We start from the raw sequence: 24225 nt of genomic DNA on the forward strand, positions 1-24225 counted from the left end.
TTATCTGCAAGATCTGTAACTTTCATTTAAGAATACCAAGGACATTTTTCTTTAATTGAGAGTGATGTTCTTTGTTTCCTAAACAAGTCATAACAGAGCAATCTCTGAGAGTAGAGTTTAATAATATTTAGACTTACAGACTCTCAATATGTAGACTGAAAACAAATCTGACAGCACCACTACTTAAAATTTAATGAATGAAAATACTGTTTATATTTTCCTAGTCCAATTGTGATATGGCCCACTCTCAGCAGCCAGCTTAAATATTAACATTATTCAGTATGCTAGTACTGCGTAGAAAGTTAAGTGAAGGTAAAAGAAAAAGTCACATTCATTAATATTAACTGAAACAGTAAGGTTTTATTCAATATATCAATTTTCTACACACACACACACAAATTGATTTCTGATAGTTAAAATATTTTAATTTCAAACTGGCATTGGTTGCACCTTTGACATTAAATATAAAAACGTGCAATAAAATTAGAATACCAATTACACATTTTTTTTAGTAGTATTTAGGTGCTAGGCAAATGGGAGCCCACTTCACTGCTACATTAGAACAAGCAGGCCTCCTCTCCATGACCCATCAATAGGAGACTGAAAATAGTGCACAACAGAGAATCATGTCTTAGCTGACCTTACAGGGCTCAATCATGACTTTACCCTGTAAGATTGATTCATAATATAAGAAACATCATTATCCTGATCACTTAGGGAGTCTGAAAATTAGACTGAATATCCCTTTTCTCTCCCAGTATCTTGATGTCGGTGATTGCCTTGCATGGGTGAATGGACTGAGACTTTGTGTGGGCTTCTACAACTTTATTGCTTATTTTTATTTCATTTTTTATCACTTACTGGCTCTTTGTAGCTACCGTTTTTCCCCCAGGCCATCATTCCTATTTTGGAATGAATTCCGTTTTCTTTCTCTCCTCTTTGCTTTCTTCTCTGGCATAGCATTTCCCCCATATATTTCTCCTCCTCCTTCCTCTCCTCTCCCTCTATCTCTCCATCTGTTTCTTCGTTCCCTCCCTTATCCCTCCCCCTCCTCCTTCTCTTTTAAACTTTCTCTATTTTCATTGGAAATACAGATAGAGAGTAGAGGTTGAAAGACCTTTCATCCACTGGTTCACTCCCCGAATTGGATCTGAGCAGCTGATCTGAAGCCAGGAGCCAGGAGCTTCTTCCAGGTCTCCCCCATGGGCGCAGGGTCCCAAGGCTTTGACTTTGCTTTGCTGGGCAAGGAGCTGAATGGGAAGTCCAACAGCTGAAACACAAACTGGTATCCATATGGGATCCTGGTGCTTGCAAGAAGAGGATTATTCAACGAGCCATTGCTCCAGGCCCTCCTGTACATATTCCCATTAATATTTTTCATTTCAATCATTCCTGCCTCTTGTGTTAGAGAATTTTGTCAATAATGATATCAACCAAGCATTATTTTAGGCTCAGTGAGAATGGTAGCATTTTGATCACTTAGAGTGGAAACTCCACCAAATGAAAAGGGTTCATGACGCAGGAATTTCAAACACCAAATGAGAGTGAGAACCTGATGGCGTGTATCTTTGCAGGATACGTTGTCTTGTTCCTCGTGGCCCACTTCGCCAGGCTCCAGATGGGAGAAGCGATGGTGTGACCTCAGGCTCATTCCTCTGCTTCACTCTCGCTTCTCTCAGTACGTGCCCGGGACAGACGTGAGCCGGTGAGTTCCTCCTCCTGATTTCTGGTTTTGAGATAGGGTAAATGAACTCAAGCTTTTACCATTATATGATCTATGATTTCGTATATTTTGTACATTTGCCGCACCAAAAAGAAGAGATACAACACCACAATAATCTGATTATAAAAGTACAAATTAAATCTTAATGACTTTTCATTGTTTTATATTAGATTCTAGACCTTTACAAGTTACATTTTTATTGGAACTTTAATGTTTTGGTTAGGCTAATTTCAGCTGTTTATTTTTTTTTCTCAAGAAAGCTGTATAACACTTTCAATTTGAAAGATTTGTCAGGTAGTTGCTTATAGTTATCATTTATTTATATTTACATTTAATTGCAAGGGTAGTTTTACTTTTTAACAGTTTTTGACATGTCACATTTCACATCAAATGAAGACACATGTATATACATGTACATACAAAAGTACATATACTGTTTTTCTTGATAGTAGAACAATTAATATTACAAAGGCATCCTTGACAATGATCCTAATGTGGAAATTATGGGTATATGCTCTTTAAGATGATATGATTCAGTGAAGTAATATATATAACTATGTGCAAAATGATATGATATTCATAAAATGCTTGTACTCTAAATAATAACTTCCATGAATATGAGAAAATGTGTGATATGTGTCTTTCTGAGTCTGACTTACTTAGCATAGTTGTCTTGTCATATTTTGCAAATGTCAAAATTTCAGTACTTGTTGTGTCTGAGAAATCTAACACATTTTCCCTATGAAATCATCGGTTTACAGCTACTTAGATTGATTTCATATGTTTGCCACTGTGAATTTGAGCTGTCGTAAATTGAGACTGCAGATTACTCATATACTGATTTGATTTTCTTTGATACGTTCTAAGGTGTGTGTAACTGGGTCACAGGGTAGATCTAGTGTTATTCTGTCTCTACATACTGCTTTATATAGCATCCGTAGCAATTTACATTGTCACAACAATTGAATAGAGAATATTTCCTCTAGAATTATTCCAATGCATGTTAATTTTTAAAACTTTTGAGTTCATGGGAGAAAGTAATACCTCAGTTTTTTATTTGCTTTTCCTTGGAGACAAATGCTTTTAATGTCTATTGGCAATTTTTTCTCATACTTTAAAAATAACTGTTGAGATCCTTTGCCGTTTTCTTCAATGTTTTGTCATTTTTGAATTATTCACTCATTCTGCACATTAACTATTTTTCTGATGCAAAAGTTATTAACAAATTCATTCTATCAACTGCATTTTCAATTATCTATTTTTTTTTTACTGTACAGAAGTGATTATCTTGATATCATCCTCTTTGTCAATTTTTGCTTTCTGTGCCTGAGTTTGGAGTCTTATGCAAAAAGTCTTTGTGAAGACCAGTGTCTTATATCACTTTTTTCATAAGTGTTTCTCTACTGGATAGATTGTTTTGTTCTTAAATGTCATACCTATTGCAAATGCGACTTATTTATAAGTTCTTTCTTAGCCAGAAGGTTGTTGTTATATAAGAATGTTATTCATCTTTGGGTGTTGATTTTGTGTCTGTAACTTTGCTGAACTCTCTTAAGATTTCTTTTCTTTCTTTCTTTTTTTATTAATTATTATGCATTATGTGACAGTTTCATAGGCTCTGGGAATCCCTCCACCCCTCCCCACACCCCTCCCCCCTGGTGGATTCCTCCACCTTGGTGCAGTATTACAGTTCAAATTCAATCAAGATTCATTCCTTGCAAACATATACCAAACATAGAGTCCAGCTACTTGTTGTCCAGATGGGTTGAACAGTTTCTTGGGGAGACCATTTCTGGTCCAAAGTTAGAGCTGGTAGAATATCATCCCAGTCAATTAAGAGTCCCAATATAACATTAACAGCAATTTGTAACATTATAAAATTGACATGGTTTTGCGTAACCAGTATGTTAAAAAAAAAAAAAAAACAAAAAACAAGTTCTTAACCACAACCTATGATTTGCTCATTGACATTTCAATTTTAGTTTGTATACAGGACCGGCTGCTATATACCTTAAAATGGCTATAAGGTACCATTCAGCTGTCTTGTGTCTATTTCATTTTAGTATTTAGCCATTTGTTGTGTTGAAGTATAATTTTACTGATCTTGGCAGATTTTAGGATAATCTAGACTGGCTTGTAACTCTAACAAGACATTTGTCAACAATTAAGGTGCAGAACATTTTTTTTTTGGGGGGGGGTGCAGGAAAGTCCCCAACACCACGGTGAAGAGTGACTAATCTTCGTGTCCCACCCAGCGAGGCATGAGCAAATCCATGCCAGCTCTTTGTGACACAGTTCCATAGGCTCTGGGATTACCCAACCTCTCCCCAAACCCTCCCCCCATATTGATTTCCTCCATATTATTAAAGTAGTGCAGCTCATAACCAGTTGTAATTTCACCATTGCGGGCATGGACCATGCAGAGTCCAGCATCTTACTGTCCAGATAAATTCAACAGTTTCATTGGGAGACCATCCTTGATCTGAAAGTAGAGCTGCAAATTCAACAACAGGAAGAAACATGGAAATTTACAACATCATGAAGCTAATTGACATGCTACTGAGTGACCAATGTGTTAGAAAATGCAAGTTCTTAACCACATCCTCTAACTACTTCATTGACATTTCAATTTTAGTTTATACATGAATGACTGCTGTAAACCCTGAAACGGTTATAGGGTACTATTCAGCAGTATTGGGCCTCTTTTTCTTCATATTTATATTTAGCAGCTTATACTATTCAAGCGTGATTTTACTGAACTTCGTGAGTTTTAGGATAATTCAAACAAGTTTATAACTCTAACAAGCCACAGGTTAATGATTGAGGAGCAGTAAAGTTCTAGCAGTAAAGTTCTTCAATACCTTAGTGAGGAGTAACTGACCTTTGTATCCTTCCTAGTGAGGTATATGAGAGTTCAAGCTGACTTTTTCTTGTCTTTTCTAAGCTTTCCTTAGTGGTCTCTCTCTATCTGATCTAATTTTGGGGGCTCTGGGGCGACCCTGATGGTCATTGCAAGAGATGGTAGGGGAGCCAAATTTGGAACTAAGTAAGGACCAGAGAAAACCCCTCTCCTGAGTCCAGAAGGAAGTTTACTGTTCTGTTTCTGAGGACCACTCGGAGCTCCTGGCAGTTGTTGTGATGTCATTAGACCCTGTGAGGAGGGTTCTGGGCTTCTTCCCTCCCATGTGGGAGAACCGATAAGGAATGGTTGACCCCAGAGGTCTTGGCATACAGGGGCACTCAAATTCCCTGTGGATCCTTGGCAGTTGGGATATAGTCCTTGGTGCCCATACTGATAGTCCTTGATAAGGTATCCACTGCTTCTGTGGTGAAAGCATTTGGGAGGTTACTGGGAGTCTCCGGGGCCAGAATATAAATCTTCTCCTGTCCTCCTACTCCACTCTGGGGTACCCCCTGCTCTGTGCATATGACCTCCTGTTAAGAAGCTGTCAGGATAGCTCTTGGATCCTGCCGTATATCTTTATAGTTTTTGCTAATGTCTAATGCCAATTCAAGTCTGCTGTCTATAAGTTACCTGTTATAATTTTGATAGATTATACCTAACATCTTTCTCACAGACTGTAAGAAGGTAGACAATTTCTCTGCTCTCCCAACCCATTGCGGAATAACATAGGATATTAAAAATATATCAGGCTTTTCAGTTCTTTGATGTAGATCATAAGCAGTCTGTCTCTCATTGATTATTGGTTCATTAGTTACATTACAATATCTTATTGCATCTGATACAGGCTGTTTGAGGTTGAAATAATATTACAATTTACAGGTACTATTTTTAGGATTGACATCATGAAGTTTCTTCACTCCCCTGTATGATGGAACACATTGTTTGAAAATGGGAGTAATTTGACTTCCTCCATTCCCACTTGCATCCCTCTAATTTATTGTTATTATTAATATTATTGTTATCATTACTTCAGGACTTTGGCTAAAACTTCCTAGAATTATACTGAAAAGCACTCAAGAGAATGGGCACTCATTCTGGTTCTGGGTCTTAGTGGAAATGCTTCTAGCTCTTCCTTATTTAGTTTGACAATGGCACATTTTTTTCAGATTTTTATCATGATAGAATTATGTGTTTTATCAAATGCTTTCTCTGTATTTGTTGAGGTATTCATATGGCTTTTATCCTTCACTTTGTTCCTATGATATGTCACAGTTACTGGTCTCCACATGGTAAACCATCCATGCATGCTTGAGCAAAGTATCAATTGATATGGGTAGGAGATCTTTTGGATGTGTTGTTGGATTTGATTTGCTAGCATTTAGTTGAAGATTTTTGCATCCATATTTGTCAGGGTTATGGAGTTATACTTGTCTATTTTGTTGTTATATTCTTGTCTTGTTTGGGAATTAAGATGATGGTAGCTTCACAGAAGGAGTTTGAAACTATTCTATATATCTCTTTCCTCAACTTTTCCCAGATTGTTGGCACATAACTCTTCGTAATATTTCCTAATGACTCTGCATTTCTGTGGCATCAATAATATAATCTGCTTTGTAATATTTGGTTTTATTAATTTTTGTTTTCTGCCTTATCTGTTTAACTGTATTGGTGGCTTATTAATTTTGGTTCTTTCTTTTTTTTTTTTTTTTAAGTAGCTCTTAATCTCATTCTTCCTTTGCCTACATTTTGATTTACATTCTGTTTTACCTTCCATTTCTTCAGTATTTGTTCCTTTCTGTTAATTTAAGGTTGGCTTGTCCTTTTTTCTCTAGGTTCCTGAGACGTAATGTTAGATCATGTGTTTGATATTTTTCTAACCACTTGTTGTACATACTTACTGCTATGGGATTTTCTCTTATTGCTTCTGTTGTGTCTCACAAGTTTTCATATTCATTGTATTTGATTTCATTCATTTTAAGGAAGTTTTTTTTAATACTTCTCTTTTGATCTCTACTATGACCAAGTATTCATTCAGTAGTATGTTTTTGAGTCTGCATCTGTTAGTATCTGTTGGTATATTTTCTAACAGCTTTTGTTGTTAATTTCCAGCTATATTTCATTGTGTCACAAATATACTATATGTTTTCACAGATTTTTAAACTATTGAGAGTTGTTTTATGCCCTAGAATGTGGTCTTTTTTAGAGACTGGTCTATATTGATAAAAAAAAATGCATAGCAGGAGAACAGTTGTGGTTGACTTCAGAGCTTGCAAAGGATTTGTGGATCAGCGAGAAGAAGAGACATTGACCACTATAGTGTGATGTTTACATTGGACAACTCAAAAAAGTTATCTTCTTTATTTATGCACTAATCATCACAAGTTTTTCCACAACATGCAATTGTTTCATTTTTACTTCATGGTTAAAAGACTGATTACAAAAACAATTCTTAAAAAATAATATTATTTTTACTTCAAAGAAAACATTTTCAGCAAAACATTAATCATTCAAACTTGCAGTCACCCAGCTAAAGCCAGGAACTCCATGGTTGGCAGCACATGCTGATACATAGTAACAGGTGGTTTACTTATATCCTAAATAAATTTTCACTAAAACTGAACTAACATTACTTGAAATATCAAAGTGCAAAATGAAAAAGAAACATCATAAATGAAAGGAATTTATAAAGGCATATATCATAGATTATTTATTAAATTTATAATCAATCATACACTAATTACCATCACCTTTCCCTAGTATTGATTCAATTTTTTTATGTTGTTATTTTGTAAAAGGGCAGTGAAAAGGGTCAGGGTAGCTCAGGCTTTCTCTAAATGATAGGTCTTTACAAAAAACTTTTTATATTTTCAAACTGTTTTCTTTTTTAAAATTTATTTTACTTTTTATTGGAAAGTCAGATATACAGAGAGGAGGGGAGAAAGAGAAGATCTTTTACCCATTGCTTCACTCTCCAAGTGGTTGCAATGGTTGGTGTTGTGCTGACCCAAAGCCAGGACCTTGGAACCTCTTCCAGTTCTCCCATACAGGTGCAGGGTCCCAAGGCTTTGGACCATTTTCAACTGCTTTCCCAGGCTGCAAGCAGGGAGCTGGATGGGAAGAGGGGCTGTCAGGATTAGAACATGCGACATTTGAGATCCTTGTGTGTACAAGGCGAGGACTTTATCCACTAGGCTACCATGCTTGGCCCTGAAATTGTTTTCTTTATGTAAATATAAGTGCCAATATTAGGTAGAAATTTTAAACTATTTTCCTCTGGGGGCTCACAACATTTGTCTCTGATTAGAAGATGCCCCATATGCTTTCTGTTTTACACGGTGGGAAGCCAAAATGCATCATTTCATGTGTTGTAACAGTTTGAGGCTGCACTGTAAACAATCTCCTTGTATCTCCACAATTGTCATCTGTTCCAAGTTATTATCAAGACATTTCTTATGGAGAACCTCACACAGCTTAGAGTAAGTTCCAGGTCAAATGTGGTCACGCAGTATGATATTTGGGAATGATATAGGATCAATTGTGCTACTGTATGCTTTTAGCTGTGTCTCATTGTCTTAAGTTGCTAAAGACCCTTTTATCATAACATGATTAATAAAATCAATTTCTCATATTAAACCAGTTACAGAAATCATTTCACATTTGCAGGAAAAAAGGCATCCCTCCGTAGAATTCCATGAAATATCAGAGGGGTGATCGGGTGTTCGTACACTGGGATTAAGAATCAATGAGGTGATCAGAGACATTCTGTCAGGCCTTGCCACGCACACAGCCAGAAACTCCTCATAGCCTTGCTAACCAAGGAGTGGTGCTCCTTATACCCATGCTTCCCAACATATATTCTGTTGCTGCGGATGGAGTATTTTCTGGATTTCTGTTAGGTCCTTTTTATCTACAGTATAGATTAGTTCTGTTTGTTGCTTATTAGGTCTCATCGATCTGTCCGTTGGTAAAAGTGTGTTTTAAATCCACTACTTTTATTGTATTGGAATTAATATCTCCCTTTAGATCCATTAACATTTGTTTAGAAAACTAAAATTGACTGTATATGCATTTACTGTAGTCACATCTTGTTGAAATGATTTCTTAATAACCACAAAATCACCTTATTTTTCTTTTTTAACAGTTTATTTCTTAATGTGTACTTTGTCTGATATGAGTCTATCCACTCTTTCTCAATTTAACTTCCAATTTTGCATGAAATATCTTTTGTATCATTTCTTTCAGTCTATATTTATCTTTGTTGGTGAGATGTATTTCTTGAAGGTGACATATAGTTCACTCTTTTATCTCTAAATTGGGAAAGTTAGCTCATTTGCACTCAGAGATATTATTGATAAGAAATGAATTGGTCCAGCCACCTTTTCTTACATATTCCTGGCATTTGGTTTTAATTTCTCTCTCTCTCTCTTTCTCTCTCTCTCTCTCTTTGCTAGAGAGCTTGATGCCTTGAGAATATTTTCATGAGTCTAGCTGCCTCTCTCTGCATTACATCCTAATTATATATGTAATGTGTTACATCTTAAATATAATTTGTAAGGCTGGGCATGAGGTGAATTTTTTTAAATTTTTGCTTGTCTTGAAAAAAATTATTTTATCTTAATGAACTAATGAGAATTTTTCTAAGTAAAATATTCTGTAATTCCAAAACACTTTTTTTTTTAGCTTGCTTGTTTTAGAACTTGGACTGTAACTCTACCACTTCTCCTGACATAAAGTGTTTCCATTGTCAGTCTGATGTGAGTTGTTTTAAATGTGACCTGGAGATTTATGCTTGTAAAGTTTAGGCTATTCTTTTTTGCCTTAGTTTTAAAAGTTAGATTGTCAAGATGCTTCTTGCTGCTGCGAAGGCCCAGAGCTCCAAACATTGCACTAATGCTGGGTGGAAAAGGTGAGACTCACCAATGTCTGAGCAAGAAGATGTTTCTGTGAGTGACTTTTTCTCTGTTCAGTTTGCCTCAGGCTCAGTCGTCCAGTAGCAATATCTGAACTCTGGCAGCTTCCTTGGGAGAAGTTCCAGCTCAGAGCCCTGAACCCCAGACTTGGTCTGGGCTGAGCACTGATTGTCTAAGTTAAAGATCCAGCAAGCAAGAGTTGTGAATGATGTGAAGGTGAAATGTGAAGGGCTTTTTTGTAATTCCCAGTTATAGAGATGTTGCTGATAAAAGTAGAGTGCCTAAGGCTCTTACCTGAGCTTTAGGAGTGCATAAAACTAGAAAGATTGCCCCCCGCCCCATGTGCGTGTGGGACAAGAATGTATATTGACCTCAGAGATGAGAACGATAGAGTGTGTTGGCAACAGTTGGCGGAAAGAAAGGATGTTGGAGCTGACTGTTGTGTTCGCATCCAACATTTTGCATGTGCCAAGCCTACCCAGCTAATACATGTCAGGGTCAGCTCATGATATCAGTGAATTTCACTAACCCAAAGGCATGCACAGCACAGAGCACTGTGTACAGGGAGCTTGACCCTACTGTCTGGGCAGATGCACAAGAGCTTTCCTGCAAACCATGAATTTGAGGTTGTTTATGCGGAGAGAGGAGACATAATTTAAGGTGGTGAGGAAGTGAATGGTTCTTTGTTTCTGTGGGATGCTACTCCAACGGTATGAGGGTCAGTGATCTCCAGGGTCACTTATACTCTGCTGGGCTGAGTTAAACCCCTGGGGCGTGTCTGTCCTGCTAGAATACAGAAATATGTCTAGGGTCCCAAGAAATAAGTCGGGAAAGAATGTCTTCTAAGCAGGTCCCCTCTCAACATAACACATCCTTTTTGCAATTCCTGCAATGAGGAGATGAAAGAACTATGTGACTTCCAGCTGACACCTAGGAGCCTCAGGTGTTCCAGGGAGTGCTGCTTGGTGAGTTGCTGGTCTGTGGTAGCAAGAACCTCTAAAGAGAGGATCGTTCAACTAAGAGGTCTGGGCAACAAGGATCTATCTACCTGTCCTCCCCACATCTCCCTCTCTCCCACCACAGGGAGTACCCAGGCTCTGGGTTCTCCGGCCCTTGTTCTTCTTCCTTATCTCTTCAAGCTGCTCTTGCTGTTATAGAAGTCTCATTGTGTTCTTGTTTTTTTCCATACTGCCTTTGGTGCCCTTTCTTAAGCACACAGCTGCAGATGTGTTTGAATATCTCAGTGGAGGACAAACACTGATTTCTCTACATAGTCATGGTGGATTCATCTGCTTGAGTCATTGTCTTTTGTGTCCCAGGTGTTCATTAACAAGAAGCAGGAAGGGAATTCAAGCCTAGACACCTACAAATGGGTTGTGAACATTCAAAGTGATTTTGCAACTACAATGTCAAACACCTGATCCTGTAACGTTTTGAAAATTTAGGATTACTACAGGAGGAAGAAAGGGAAAATATGGAAATACTGTCTCACCTACACTTCCCTAGTCCTCAACCCTTCCCACTCTGGTCGATTATGTAAACATCATCAAAAAACAACAACAACAAAATAAATTCAAAAAAAGAAGAAAAAAAGAAGAAAATTTAGGATTACTAGTGTTGTCTTTCCTAAATGTCTTAAAATAGATTTTAATCATTTCTTTTAAATCCTGATCAGTTTTGCTAGGGGAGTGTAAATTTTTCATTGAATCATCTAATTTCATTCATGTATTTAAAATTAGGTGCTCCATACTATTAAAAATTCTTTCTACTTCTTGCATTTCTTAACATCAATTTTTTGTTCTAATAATTTCTTAAGCTAGAAGTCACCAAGGATGACAACATTTTTCTGTAAGGGCCTGTGTGGTAAATATTTTAGGACTTACTCTATTTGTCATAAGCTAATTGCCTCTGCTCTTGTAGCTTTAAAAAAACAACAGATAATATTTGAGTGAACCAACATGATTCTGTTGTAGTAATTCTCTTTTTACAAAAGAGATACCAAGCTAGATTTATTTTTTAGGGTTTGGTTTATCCAAACCATTGTTTAGCATTATATATATATATATATATATGCACACACACATATATAATGAAATGAAAAGATATATGTGTATAATATATATTGAAATAAAATATATGTATATATAAATAATTGTACTGCAGTTAAAAATGAAATATATATCTACATATATATTTATTTATTTCCGAATGTGTATAATCGAAAGTATAGGTTTCCATCAAAGCCTACAAAAACCTGGAAGCTTTGTTCTAGATTGCACTGCCAGTTTATTTCAGGATTACATCTTGATTTTCTGCATAAGAGTTAAAGTCTTTTGCCTCATTTCTGTCCTTGAGAAATGTGTTAGGTATTTTACTAATCCAGGTAAATGAGAAATTCCAAGATATATCATACTTTTATGTTTATCCTTATTTTTTCATTTTGTTGTATTTATCTCTACCTTAAACACTGTATTATATTTCTGTTGATACTATTTGTAGAAAGCAATTTGTTTTGTTTTTGCTTTTATTTCTTTCTAATATGTTATTTCATTATATTGAAGAATGTAGCCAAAGCAGTTGCTGATGAAAGAATTGTCTGGAAGAATCTAGATGATTCTTTACAATTTTGTATTATAGCACTTTCCTAAGTCAATAGATTCTAGCAATTGAATTAATGACATCCAATACATATTACACAGTTACAAATGTGGCAGTATTCAGAGTAGATTCCATGGTATTCAGATTAAAGAGATAATATGTTAGTCACTCATTCATTAAATGAGGGAATCTAAGATCACAGTGCATTGGTCTGTGGGAGAGTAAGTTAAGAAAAAAAGGAAGGAAGGAAGAAAGAAAGAAAGAAAGAAAGAGAGAAAGAGAGAGAGAGGAAGGAAGGAAGGAAGGAAAGAAGAAAGGAAGGAAGAAAAATGTTGCTTAGCTAGACTTAAAAGCTGTGACACTTCGATGATGTAATACCTCTCACATTTAATTGCAACCAAACTGGTACAGTCAAGAGACTAAATGTAAATGAAATCATTGTAGTCTTCTTACCAGAGTTATTAAGATTTGTGTATATTATGATAATGACACTGATTCAGAAATTGATTTTGGTTCAAATTGTGAAACATAGTGTAATATTGCAATGCTAAGAGTGTTAGGAGGTAAAAAGTGTATGTCCTTTGTTTGGACTTTGAATTACTCTAAGTATTTATTTTCCTTTTATTCAAAATGAACACACAGGCCAACATAAATGGATATTTCACAAAGTTCATGGAAACTCTAATTAAAATAGCATTTCAGTGCAAAATTATTGGTACCCAGACATGCTTTTTTATGGTACACGTTTTCCAAAAATTTTGTAAAGATTAATATGCGCTTGCCTTTGTGTAAATATGCATATATGTATGGTGTGATTTATACAGTTTGTATATGAATAAAATATTTATACTTTGTATATTATTGCATGCTCTATGAGTCAAAAGTGCTCAATAAATATTTATTTCATGAGTTTTAGAGAGTAGGAGGCTAATGTCTTTGTTTTCTCTTTGGCAGGAATGGCACCTACTGTATGATTCTTGCAAATAATAAAGCTAATTAATAGCGTTGAGATAAAATCTAATTATTTGTACTCTTTCTTTTAGAAAATTGCAATTAGCAATAGAATTTCTGATTTCTTATAGAAGTGCTTTGTTCTGAAATGGGGATATTTGAGAAGGTGTAGTATCAGCATCCTTGCATTTGTAACATTAGGCAAGAACAGAGTTGACCAGAACTGTGCTTGAAATAATGCAAGTATCACTAAAAGGATTTTCTGATAATAGAACCAAATACAAAGTTGGCTCAAGATAAACACTGTATTCACGGTTGCAGATTAAAGGATACACTTCCAGGGATCTATCCTGGTATTTGAGGGCACTTGAGTAGAATCATTGAATATATAAAGCACAAAACAAGTGAATAGGCAGAAAAGAAGAAAATTCTAACACTGCATTCACATTGAAGCTCTTTAAATCAGAATTTCAGGGTTTTAAAGAGAAGAAATTTTTTCATTGTATCACTTATGGAAGAGATATTGTAAGGACTGAGTAATCGTGGTTGACTTTGAGGTGGCTTAGGGGAGAATAAGTGAATTTAGCTGAATGGAAAAATAAAGTTTTTGCTTTGTTTTGTCTTTAAAAGAGTGAGAAACACATACAAAATTTGAGAGAGAGGCCAGCGCATATATCTGTTGGTCTATTCACTCCTCGAATGACCAAAATAGCTGGAGGTAGACAGGGCAGAAGCCGAGACCCAGGAATTTCATGCAGGTGACTATGACAGTGGCAGGGAGCCAAGGATTGAAGCTGTTATTCCCTATTTTGCAGGCAGAAAGCAGGAATGTGGATCAGATGTGGCATAAACAGGGCTTCCTGGGGCATAATAATATGGGATGTGGCACTCCAAGAGGAGTGTTAGTTTGTTAAGGCACAATACCTACATCACCTTAAAAATAAAAAAAGTTCTTTTTGTATAATAATCATACTAATGGAATAGAGAAGGATACACATTGCAAGAATATGGTACTGTGATTTGAGTTATCTTGAATGACATCAAATTTCAAATTTGCATAACCAGGACATTGCTAAAGTAAAATGGAGATGGACCTTTTTTTGTATTTGCACATTCAAGGCTTTGAACATTATATATTACTTGGAGCAACGGAAAGTAACATAACATGGCTTTCCTTCAAAGAGATTCTAGTGCAGTATGAAAAGATCATGTGTTACAGATACATAAGCAGGATTGAGACAGGTAGAATAACTCTGACAGCCAAAGAACTAGGAAATCTGGTAGTATGTGAGTAGGGGAGATTCATTCCGAATAAGTGGATTATGGAAAAATTCAAAGAATAAGTGACATGTGAGTTATCTTCATAAAATTTGAGTTGGAGAGGAGGTCATATAAAATAGAAATGTTGAATTTCAGGGTGCTTGGTTTGAGTCCTGTCTCATTGTCGACCCTGAGAGTCAGTGATGATGGCTCAAAGGACAGCATCTTTCTATGCACTTGGAAAGCTAGACTGTGTTCCCAGGTTCTAGGTCTGTGTTGACCCAGGCTGGTCCCCGAGAACATCGAAGAAGTGAAATAGGAACTGTCCTATCATCTTTTCTCTGTCAAATGTAAAAAATACACTTTGATTGCATTTTGATAGAGAAAAAAATTATTTGCTTTAAAATTAAAATTAGTATTTTAAAAAAGTTCCCAGATTTTAAGAACCTATGTTGAGGCTTCCAAAAGCAGGAAAAAGCAGAGCAAGTGTTGAATTCCTCATTCTTCCCATAGAGCAACCTCGGATCAGAGAGTGAAGTGAGCATTAAGTGACTTGTCACAACCTCATGTAATCCATGAATGGGGCTGAAAACCATTTCAGATCAAGGAAATGCTGGAGAAAAGACACAGGTTCATAACATTGTAAGACGTATTTGAGACATGATAATTTACCTGGCTTGAAACCATGAAAACATTGGTGAGTTTAAAGTAGGTGAGAAAAAATTTATTAGGAATAGATTTTCACCTTCCTCCCTAAATTGTTTTGTTTTATATGATAAAAAAAATGTGATAAGGCAAAGTAGTTCACATGAGGTAGGAAAATGTCTGGTCTTGGAGTATATGAAAGAACTCAAGAAAAAAATAGAAACTGCTGTAGTGCCTGGTTGAAGTTCAGCTCTTCCCAGCTTTGCTGATAATACGTACACTAAGGACCGTACATGATGGTCCAACTACAATATTTGGCTATCAGTTATTGGGGGAGTGAACTAGTGTATAGGAGCTGTTTGTTTCTCTCTGTCAAATAAATAAGTAAATCTATCCTTTAATAGATCTCTCAGTGAAAAAGTATCCAAAGAGCTTCACCAATATGTGAAAGTGTTGAAATTCCACCAATAACTTGGCAAAAGTGTATTTAATATGGAAAGAATATTATTTGTTATTATTTTCATTTGCTTTAGGGGAAATTAAGACAGAATGAACTGCATTAAGTTTCCTCTACTCTCCTTTATTAAGTAGTGAAAACAAAGGCATAAATTAGATTACTATATGATTTATGATGAGCTTGTTCTGAAAAGATCAGTCATATTGGTCAAATTATATAAGTAATTCTTTTTTTACTCATGAAAGAGTTTTTTGTTTATCAGGTTTGCTATTTAAAACAGAATGTAAAAAGCGTTATATAGTAGCAAACTCATACAAGCCTAGATTTAAAAAAGATTAGTCCCTTAGAATTATTCTATCTAGGGACTGTGTAACATATGATTACACAGATTGCAAATTTGATCTAAATTTATTGACTTTAATCAGCTAAAAATATCTATCGTTGCTATGATTCATTTATAGCCCACAAGACAAATGTGTTCAATACAAGCTTTAATTTATGTTACATGAAGCAATGGTTATGGTAATCAGAGACTGGGATGAAACATATATTGCTAAAACTCAAATTAGCCCTCCTTTTACATGGGTGGTTGAGCTTCTGTATCGATATTTTAAATGTCTGCTCACTGTTGAGTACCACATTTAAAACTGAAAACATCATGTGAAATTATAATACACTTTCCATGCTATGCCTGTATTTTTTATATTACAGATTCAGTGAAATTCATTTCAAATAAGACAGTAGTTGTCATTTTAAAGTCTTTTAATATCTTTCTAAGATATATATGTCATATTTCTAAGTATGTAATACACACAAAAGCATATATAAAATATATACAGATATAAATCAATATAGAGAAGAAAGAAAGAAAGAAAGAAAGAAAGAAAGAAAGAAAGAAAGCAAGCAAGCTAGTAAGGAGTAGACTGAAAATCTGTAGTCTTTTGTAAACAATTCAGGATTTCATGATTTAATTCTGTAACAACAACACTAACAACAAAATAAAGATCAAAGGCATAGCGAGAGTAAGTTCTACATTTTGAGGAAAATTTGATGTTACTGAAAATCATGACTTACTCATAATTAAGAACATGGGACGGGACTTATGCACCGCTTGTCCCAAAGTATTTTTAAGAGGATGAATAATCTGGCCTGGTGCAATAGCCTAGTGGCTAAAGTCCTCATCTTGCATGTGCAGGGATCCCATATGGGTGATGGTTCGATTTGTATCCTGGCTGCTCCACTTCCCATACCATTCCCTGTTTTTGACCTGGGAAGCAGTAGAGGATGAATCAGAACCTCAGCACCCTGCACCCATGTGGGAGACTCAAAAGAAGCTCCTGGCTACTGGCTTTGGAAGGCTCAGTACTTGCCATTGCAGCCACTTGGGGAGTTAATCGGCAGATGAAAGAACTTTCGCTCTGTCTCTGCTTCTCTTTGTAAATCTATAAAAATAAAAATAATACTTTTAAAAAAGAAGAATATGGATAATCTAAGACAAACCGAATATCAGCTGACAAGGTACAACACATTAGAAAATTTTGGTTATTATTTATTTATTTATTTATTTCATTGCATTATGTGACACTTTTTTTTTATGCACTGGAATTCCCCCCGCCCCTCCCCAAACCCTCCCCCCCCCCCCGGCGGATTGCTCCATTTTGTTGCATTTCCATAGTTCAAATTCAGTTGAGATTCTTTCATTGGAGGTTTTGACCAATCATAAAGTCCAGCATCTTATTGTCCTGGTAAGTTCAATGGCTTCTTGGTGAGACCATCTCTGGTCTGAAGGTGGAACCAGCAGAGTATCATCCCAATCAAGTAAAAAACCCAACATAATAGTTACAACCATTTACAACATTATGGCATTAATTGACGTGGTATTGATTAACCAATATGTTACTAGGGAAATGCAGGTTCTCGACCGAAACCTGTGACTTGCTCATAGACATTTCAATTTTGGTTTATATTCAACCTTGTTCCATATACCTTAAAATGGCTATAGATTGCTATTCAGCTGTCTCTTGTGTATTTCAATGTTAGTATTTAGCATTTTATAGCATTGAAGCATGATTTTGCTAAACCTGGTTGTTTTTCGGGTAGTCTAACTCTATAACTTTAATAGGACCAATGTCAACAATTTAGGTGAACGTTTTTTTGGGAGGGGTGTGCAGAGAAATCCTCAACACCCCAGAGAGGAGTAACTGATCTTTGTGTCCCACCCAGTGAGTTATAAGTGCATCCCGGCTGGCCACTTCCTGTCTGTTTCTAAGCATTCCTAGTTGTTCTCTGTCTATCTATTCTAGTTTGTTTGTTCATATGTTTGTTATGAGGGGTTTATTTTTTAAAGAAGATGCTTAATATCCATTTACCTGTGTTTGTGGTCTATCCATTATCAAAATGCGCATTGGAAAACATCAAGAGAAAATTGACAAATTAGTGGAGAAGCTACACATACTTTTATGACCAACAGGGAAAAGAACTTTTAGAATATTTCTTAGGTTATGTTTATTTTTTCATGAACGTGTTTTTCATTTCAGTGATTGCCCATAGTTATCTAAATGTAAGGATGCCTCCTACTAATTAAAAATTAAATGACATCTGAGGACTATTTCTAGTGTTCCCTTTAAAATAGATATTTACAAAGTAAGTATGAAGATGGGGTTGATAATTAAATTCTTCATCAGATATTACTATAAATTGAAAGCAGAGAAATAGTATAAAGTTTGATTTGCTTTGCTTGGATTTATCTGCAGGCAGAATGCCTTTCAAGTTACTGCAGTGGATGGAGTCTGCAGTGGAATTATCCAGTGCCTCTCTACAGAAGACTGTGTTGACTGGCTGCAAGCAATAGCAACTAATATTTCAAACCTCACAAAGCACAATGTAAGTTAAAAGCAGGAAGAATTCCTATTTGGAAATCTGATCAGTTTTTGTAACCTTTCTAAAAGTTTTTGATACCTACATGTAATTATGTAATTATGCATCAAACTCCTGATGTTTAAAGAATGAGACAGTTCACATACAACATAAAAGCTCTTCTGGAGGATTTGCTGGAAAGAAATCATAATATCCTGAAAGTCGTAGCACAATTTACTGAATTGAGGACACTCCAATAGTAGACTTACTTTGGCAAATACCACAAATATTTGCACTAGTTAAGTCAAGCAAAATAAGTAACTAGCATATGAACACAAACTATATTTAAGTAGAAGCATTCTGGATATCGAGAGAGCATTGCTGATATCTTTTGTGATCTGAGAATCACAGGAATGTTGAATGAGTAGAAGGCTATGCCAAATGCATCTGTTAGAGTGAGTAAGGGGCTCCTATGAAACTTCAGTAGTATAAGCATGATCACAAGATGCCATTGAATCATCAGGTCATTGGTGCAGAATGGTCCACATCATTGGTAATGTTGTGTCTACAATGTCTCCATCTTTCTACTCCAACATTTTCTTCTTTTCCTGTTCCTGTCTCCATTATCATCACATTCTTTTTTCATATATTCCAATAATCTAATCAATGATTTTTCCTTGTTACTTATGCAACACCTACATATACAACATATGAGAGCCCTTAACAAGGAGTAGTGAAGCAGGTATGATTTAAAAATATTCTATTTTGGAAAAAATATATACTTACTATCAATGTTTTAGTTTCTTTTTAAGATTTATTTATTTTTATTTCAAAGTCAGATACACAGAGAGGAGGAAAGACAGAGAGGTAGATATTCGTTCCACTGATTTACTCCCCAAGTGGGCGCAATAGTCGGAGCTGAGCCGATTCAAAGCCAGGAGCCAGGAATCTTTTCCAAGTCTCCAGTGTGGGTGCAGGGTTCCAAGGCTTTGGGGTGTCCTCCACGGCCTTCCCAGGCCACATGGGCTGCTGGGACTAGCCAGGATCCCGGTGCATTCAAAGTGAAGACCCCAGCCACTAGGGGCCCATTGCTTTAGTATTTTAAAGATGTATTTATTCGTATTTCCAAGCATTTCATAAGGAGAGAGAGAGAATGAGAGAGAGAATGAGTGAGAAAGAGAGAGAGAGAGAAAGAGAGAAAGAGAGGAAGAGAGAAAGAGAGAGAGAGGATATGTGAGAGAGAGAGAGAGAAACTTCAATTTCTATTTGCTGGTTTGCTTGCAAATGGTCACAATGGCTAGGGCTGGGCCAAAGGAGAATGGAGCTGCTTCTAGATCTCCCACATGGGTTCAGAGAGAAAGAGCTTCTGCTTTTTTCCAAGTTGCATAAGCAGAGAGCTAGATAAGAAGCAGAGCAGGTTGTGAACCTGATGATCTTTTGGGACACCAGCTGCAGCATAATTCACTGCACCACAGTGCAGGACCGTATGTGCATTAGCTCTGATTCTTTCCTGTACCTGTTCCACGCCATGCTAGCACCTTATGAAGTCCTGTGGGAAATTCAGAAGCCTATTAAGTAACTATGAAACTTTCTCATCAGCTCATCAACTTTCAAAGTTGCTGTTATAATTTTAAAAAGCTGAAAACTATATACAGGTATGTGTGCTGATATTTTCTTTTGAAATCTAACAAAGAGTTGTAGCAAAAATGCCTCTCTGAAATACAGGAAGTTCACACACCTTTATTTGCCTTTTTCAGTAACTCCATTGCAATTTTCATGCATAAAATCATGAGTGTTCTGGTACTGGATTTGAATTCCATAGGATTTGTGCATTAATGACAACATCAGAAACTGCTAATTGCAACCCAAATAACAGTGCCAACTGTTTTCTAACTCAGTTGTTGATGTATCTCATTTTATTAATCATCCTCAACACTTGATGTTTCTTGCCATTGAAATTCTGATACTTGATGTGTATGAAATTGCCTCTTTGTTATGTGTTGAAGAGAGACAAAATGTGTGTGTATGTGGCAGAGGGGAGGGGTGCACTTGATAACTTACAATCCTTATCCAAGGACTCATGTCCTGAGCTTGCCTGACTTGCACGTAAGTGACTCTCTCACCCCTTAGCACTGACATGGTTAATCTGCATTTGTCATCATCTGAGGCTGAAATTGTAGAGAACTCTAGGTTTCAGTTAGCCAGAGAAACACAAAATAACACAACAGCAACAAGTGGAAATGCTATTTCCCTGAGCCTCATGCCTCCTCTTGCCTTGATTTAAAAAGGTATTTCCAGAGTTAGAGCCAAAGCAAAAAGATCCTATGAGAGCACTGGGTCTCAATTTCATTATAGCTATAACAAGAATGACCTCACAATGAGCCATAGACCGATTTATTTAAAAAAAAATTCAGTGTACACAAATTTAAGCTCTAAATGCATAATTGGTTTCCTTCTCCAAGACACAAATTTGTATTTTCTTAAATCCAAGTACGTTATTATTCTTTGTACTATACACCTAATAGGAAGACTCTGATGTGGCTGGAAAGCTTTTGAAAAGTCACTGTTATAGTTTACACAAACACACACACAAGAAAGATGGCAATGTCTCTACCCCATGCGCCAAAGAAGAGTAACTGGCTGCCTCATTTTTGTTCTTTTCAGAGCCACTCACTGTGATATTTAAGAAAGCAGGCAATTCTTCCCTGTTTTTTTTTTTTTAGATTTATTTATTTTATTACAAAGTCAGATATACAGAGAGGAGGAGAGACAGAGAGGAAGATCTTCCGTCCGATGATTCACTCCCCAATTGAGCTGCAACGGCTGGTGCTGCGCTGATCCAAAGCCGGGAACCAGAAACCTCTTCCAGGTCTCCCACATGGGTGCGGGGTCCCAAAGCATTGGGCCATCCTCAACTGCTTTCCCAGGCCACAAGCAGGGAGCTGGATGGGAAGTGGAGCTGCCGGGATTAGAACCGGCGCCCATATGGGATCCCGGGGCATTCAAGGCGAGGACTTTAGCCGCTAGGCCACGCCGCCAGGTCCATTCTTCCCTGTTTTTACTGTGAGATATTCCACATATGTTATGACAATGTCATAGTGATATATTATAATAATGTATCACTGAATTAAAAAATTATTTATTCATTCCTTCCTCTTCCTTTGATTATGCTGTAACTGCGTTTTTTTTCTAAAAGTTCTCATTCAGAAATACTGATGATTACAGTATACTTGATATAAAATGGACAACATGAATATTGGAATGTTATTAACTATGACAGAAATTATGGAAAATACATTGGATTTAGAAAAAATGACACATTGATGGATGCAATTCTATGGCCTATAAATATGAAGAAAATCAGTTAAGTAGATTAAGACTAGCTAGAAAATTTAACATAGTCATATGTTCCAGCTTTACCTTCAGATCAGAGATGGTCTCACCAAGAAACTGTTCAACTTATCTTGACAATAAGATACTGGACTCTGTGCTTGGTAAATGTTTGCAAAGAAAGAATCTTGATTGAATTTGAACTGTAATACTGCAACAAGGTGGAAGAATCCACCATGGGGGAAGGGCATGGGAAGCGGTTGGGGGAAACCCAGAGCCTACGAAACCGTCACATAATGCAATGTAATTAATAATAATAATAAAAAAAACATTCAGGGCTCCCTGAAAGAAAAAACATAGTCATATGTTAAAGCTTTCCAATGTTGTTTGATTCCAAAGACATACTTGGAAGAATGCCTTGTAGAAAGATATGTGACATTTTCTTTATTTGTCATGTAATATGATATTGGCTTGTATAACTCTGATTTGAACCATTTATTTGTTCCAAGCAAATGCAAAAAGAAAAGCACTGACATCAATTTCTAAATAAATTCCATTCAAGTGATCACCATGCCTTAAATGCAATTTTGAATGAAACAATCATAGGAAATGCACATGAGTTCAAAATTTCAAAATAATGTAATTTAAATGATGTAAAATATACTTTTAAATGTTTAAATACAGATATGAATAATTAGAAGGAAACATGCTGAAACTATAATACTGCTGAAATTTGGGGGTAATGGATTATAGTTCAAAGCCATTTGCAAAACATGGAGAGAAAAATGTAGAACAAATGGAATCTGCTAGAATCATTGAAACCATCTGTCTGCTCACTAAAAGTAGTGGTGTTTGTGTTAACCAAGGGAGTTCAGTTACCAGATCTCTATAGAAATGCCATGTAGTTAGTCTTACCTAATTTCTTCATCTAGACAGTCATCGGTTATAAAGGTGAAAAAAAATTTTGGATAGATGCTGAAAATTTATAGCTGTATTTTCATCATTCATGGTGACCCCAAGATATTTACAATGCATTTTTGAAGTGTTATATATTAGAATATATGTGTCTCAGGGACTTGTGTTAACAGTGTACCTACTCAGATACCAATCAGCTTTACCTAAGTTGTGAGGCTTCCCAATGAAAGGCATGAATGGGCAGAAGCTGCAGTGGTATAAGAGCTGGGATCCAATCAATTCACTCAGACAACCCTCATGGCACTTGTTAATATTTTATTTAAAACATAGCTGAAAATATTCTTTTATGAACAATTTTGGCTTTGTTTCATCAGATTTTAAAACCAAGGGCATGTGGTAGGCAAAATGATGAATCCCAAATCTGGAAATATGCCATGTCATATTCTATATCCTATAGGTTGAATGTAACTGATATTCTTAGTTAACTTTTAAATTTTGGGATTTTCCGGGTTCATTCAAGTGTGTCCAGTGGAATCATTGGTGTTTTTTTTTTTTAATAGACAGAATGAGAGGAGAGAGATAGTAAAGGAGCAAAGACAAGGCCACATATTTTGGCGTCTGTAGGTTAGAGTAAAGGCCTTGAGCTACAGGAAGCAAGAGGCCAGTATTGGCAAAAGAGCTGTTTCCGCTCTAGAAACTCCAGAAAGAAATGCAGCTCTCTAGTATTGAGACTTTTATTACTGTGTAGTCCACATAGGAATGCTAGCTTACAGAAGTGAGAAATGGCAAATATGTGTGGTAATTTTTAAACTAGTAGATTTCTAAATATTTATAGCAGCAACAGAAAATCCTGCAACGATTTATGTTCAGATTAATTCATTTGACTTTTCTTTACCTGATACAAATGTGATAGGTTTACCTGAAAATAATATCTTTATTCTTGTCATGTTTTGAATTCTCAGAATTGCATCTGTTAGAAAACATCAAACATTTGCATTAGAAATTATTCTTCATGAAAATTAGCCTATATCATAGAGTTTATAGATAGAGTTTTTAGAATATGTTTCTTTAATTTTTATAAGTGACTTACCTGTCACATGGATATTTACCCAGATAAATAACAAAACCATCAACTCAAGATATCCAATATATATTTTGTTAATAAAACAAGTAAAAACTGATTTATCGTTCTTCCTATAGAAATGCAGATGAAGTTGAAAAACAAGGCCTAGTTTTAAAACAAAATCAGCAAATGTAAGGTTCTGAGTCTACCGTCCAATGAACTAAGATCGTCACATCACCCTTCATCTGTAGAATACAAGGCTTGACAGAATTCAGAAATTACCTATGAATGCTTAGAATGGGGCTAAGAGAAGAGCTGAAATAGAATTTATAGATCTTAATAAGTAACTATTTGATGCACAAGAAAACATGTCATACATTTTGTGTCATTGAAGAATAAGTAGGTACTACCTGTTTGCATTTAGAAATTTTTTTTTCTTTTCAATGTTTTAGCAAGTATGGTAGAAACTTGAAAAGGTTGCAGAAAATGAGATGGGGAAACGTCATTAATGCAGAAACAAGTGGTCATGATAGAAGCTTAAGAATGAGTCACTAAACTTGAGGGGCTTAAAACTAATGAGAAATGGAGACAAGCCAGAGGGCGTGGATGGAA

The 24225-nt window shown here is 36.0% G+C and overlaps 1 protein-coding gene across 1 annotated transcript in view; it reads left to right on the forward strand.

Annotated features, from left to right (window-relative positions):
• Nucleotides 1–24225, forward strand: part of SNTG1 (syntrophin gamma 1) — a 242877-nt gene that overhangs the window by 84547 nt on the left and 134105 nt on the right. Inside the window, exons 9-10 of the mRNA XM_058668373.1 lie at nt 1575–1705; nt 18203–18332. Coding sequence (XP_058524356.1) covers nt 1575–1705; nt 18203–18332 — 261 coding nt within the window. The remainder of the gene's footprint in view (nt 1–1574; nt 1706–18202; nt 18333–24225) is intronic.

This window comes from Ochotona princeps, chromosome 9 (genome assembly GCF_030435755.1).
Source record: "Ochotona princeps isolate mOchPri1 chromosome 9, mOchPri1.hap1, whole genome shotgun sequence".
NCBI classification, from domain to species: Eukaryota; Metazoa; Chordata; class Mammalia; order Lagomorpha; family Ochotonidae; genus Ochotona; species Ochotona princeps.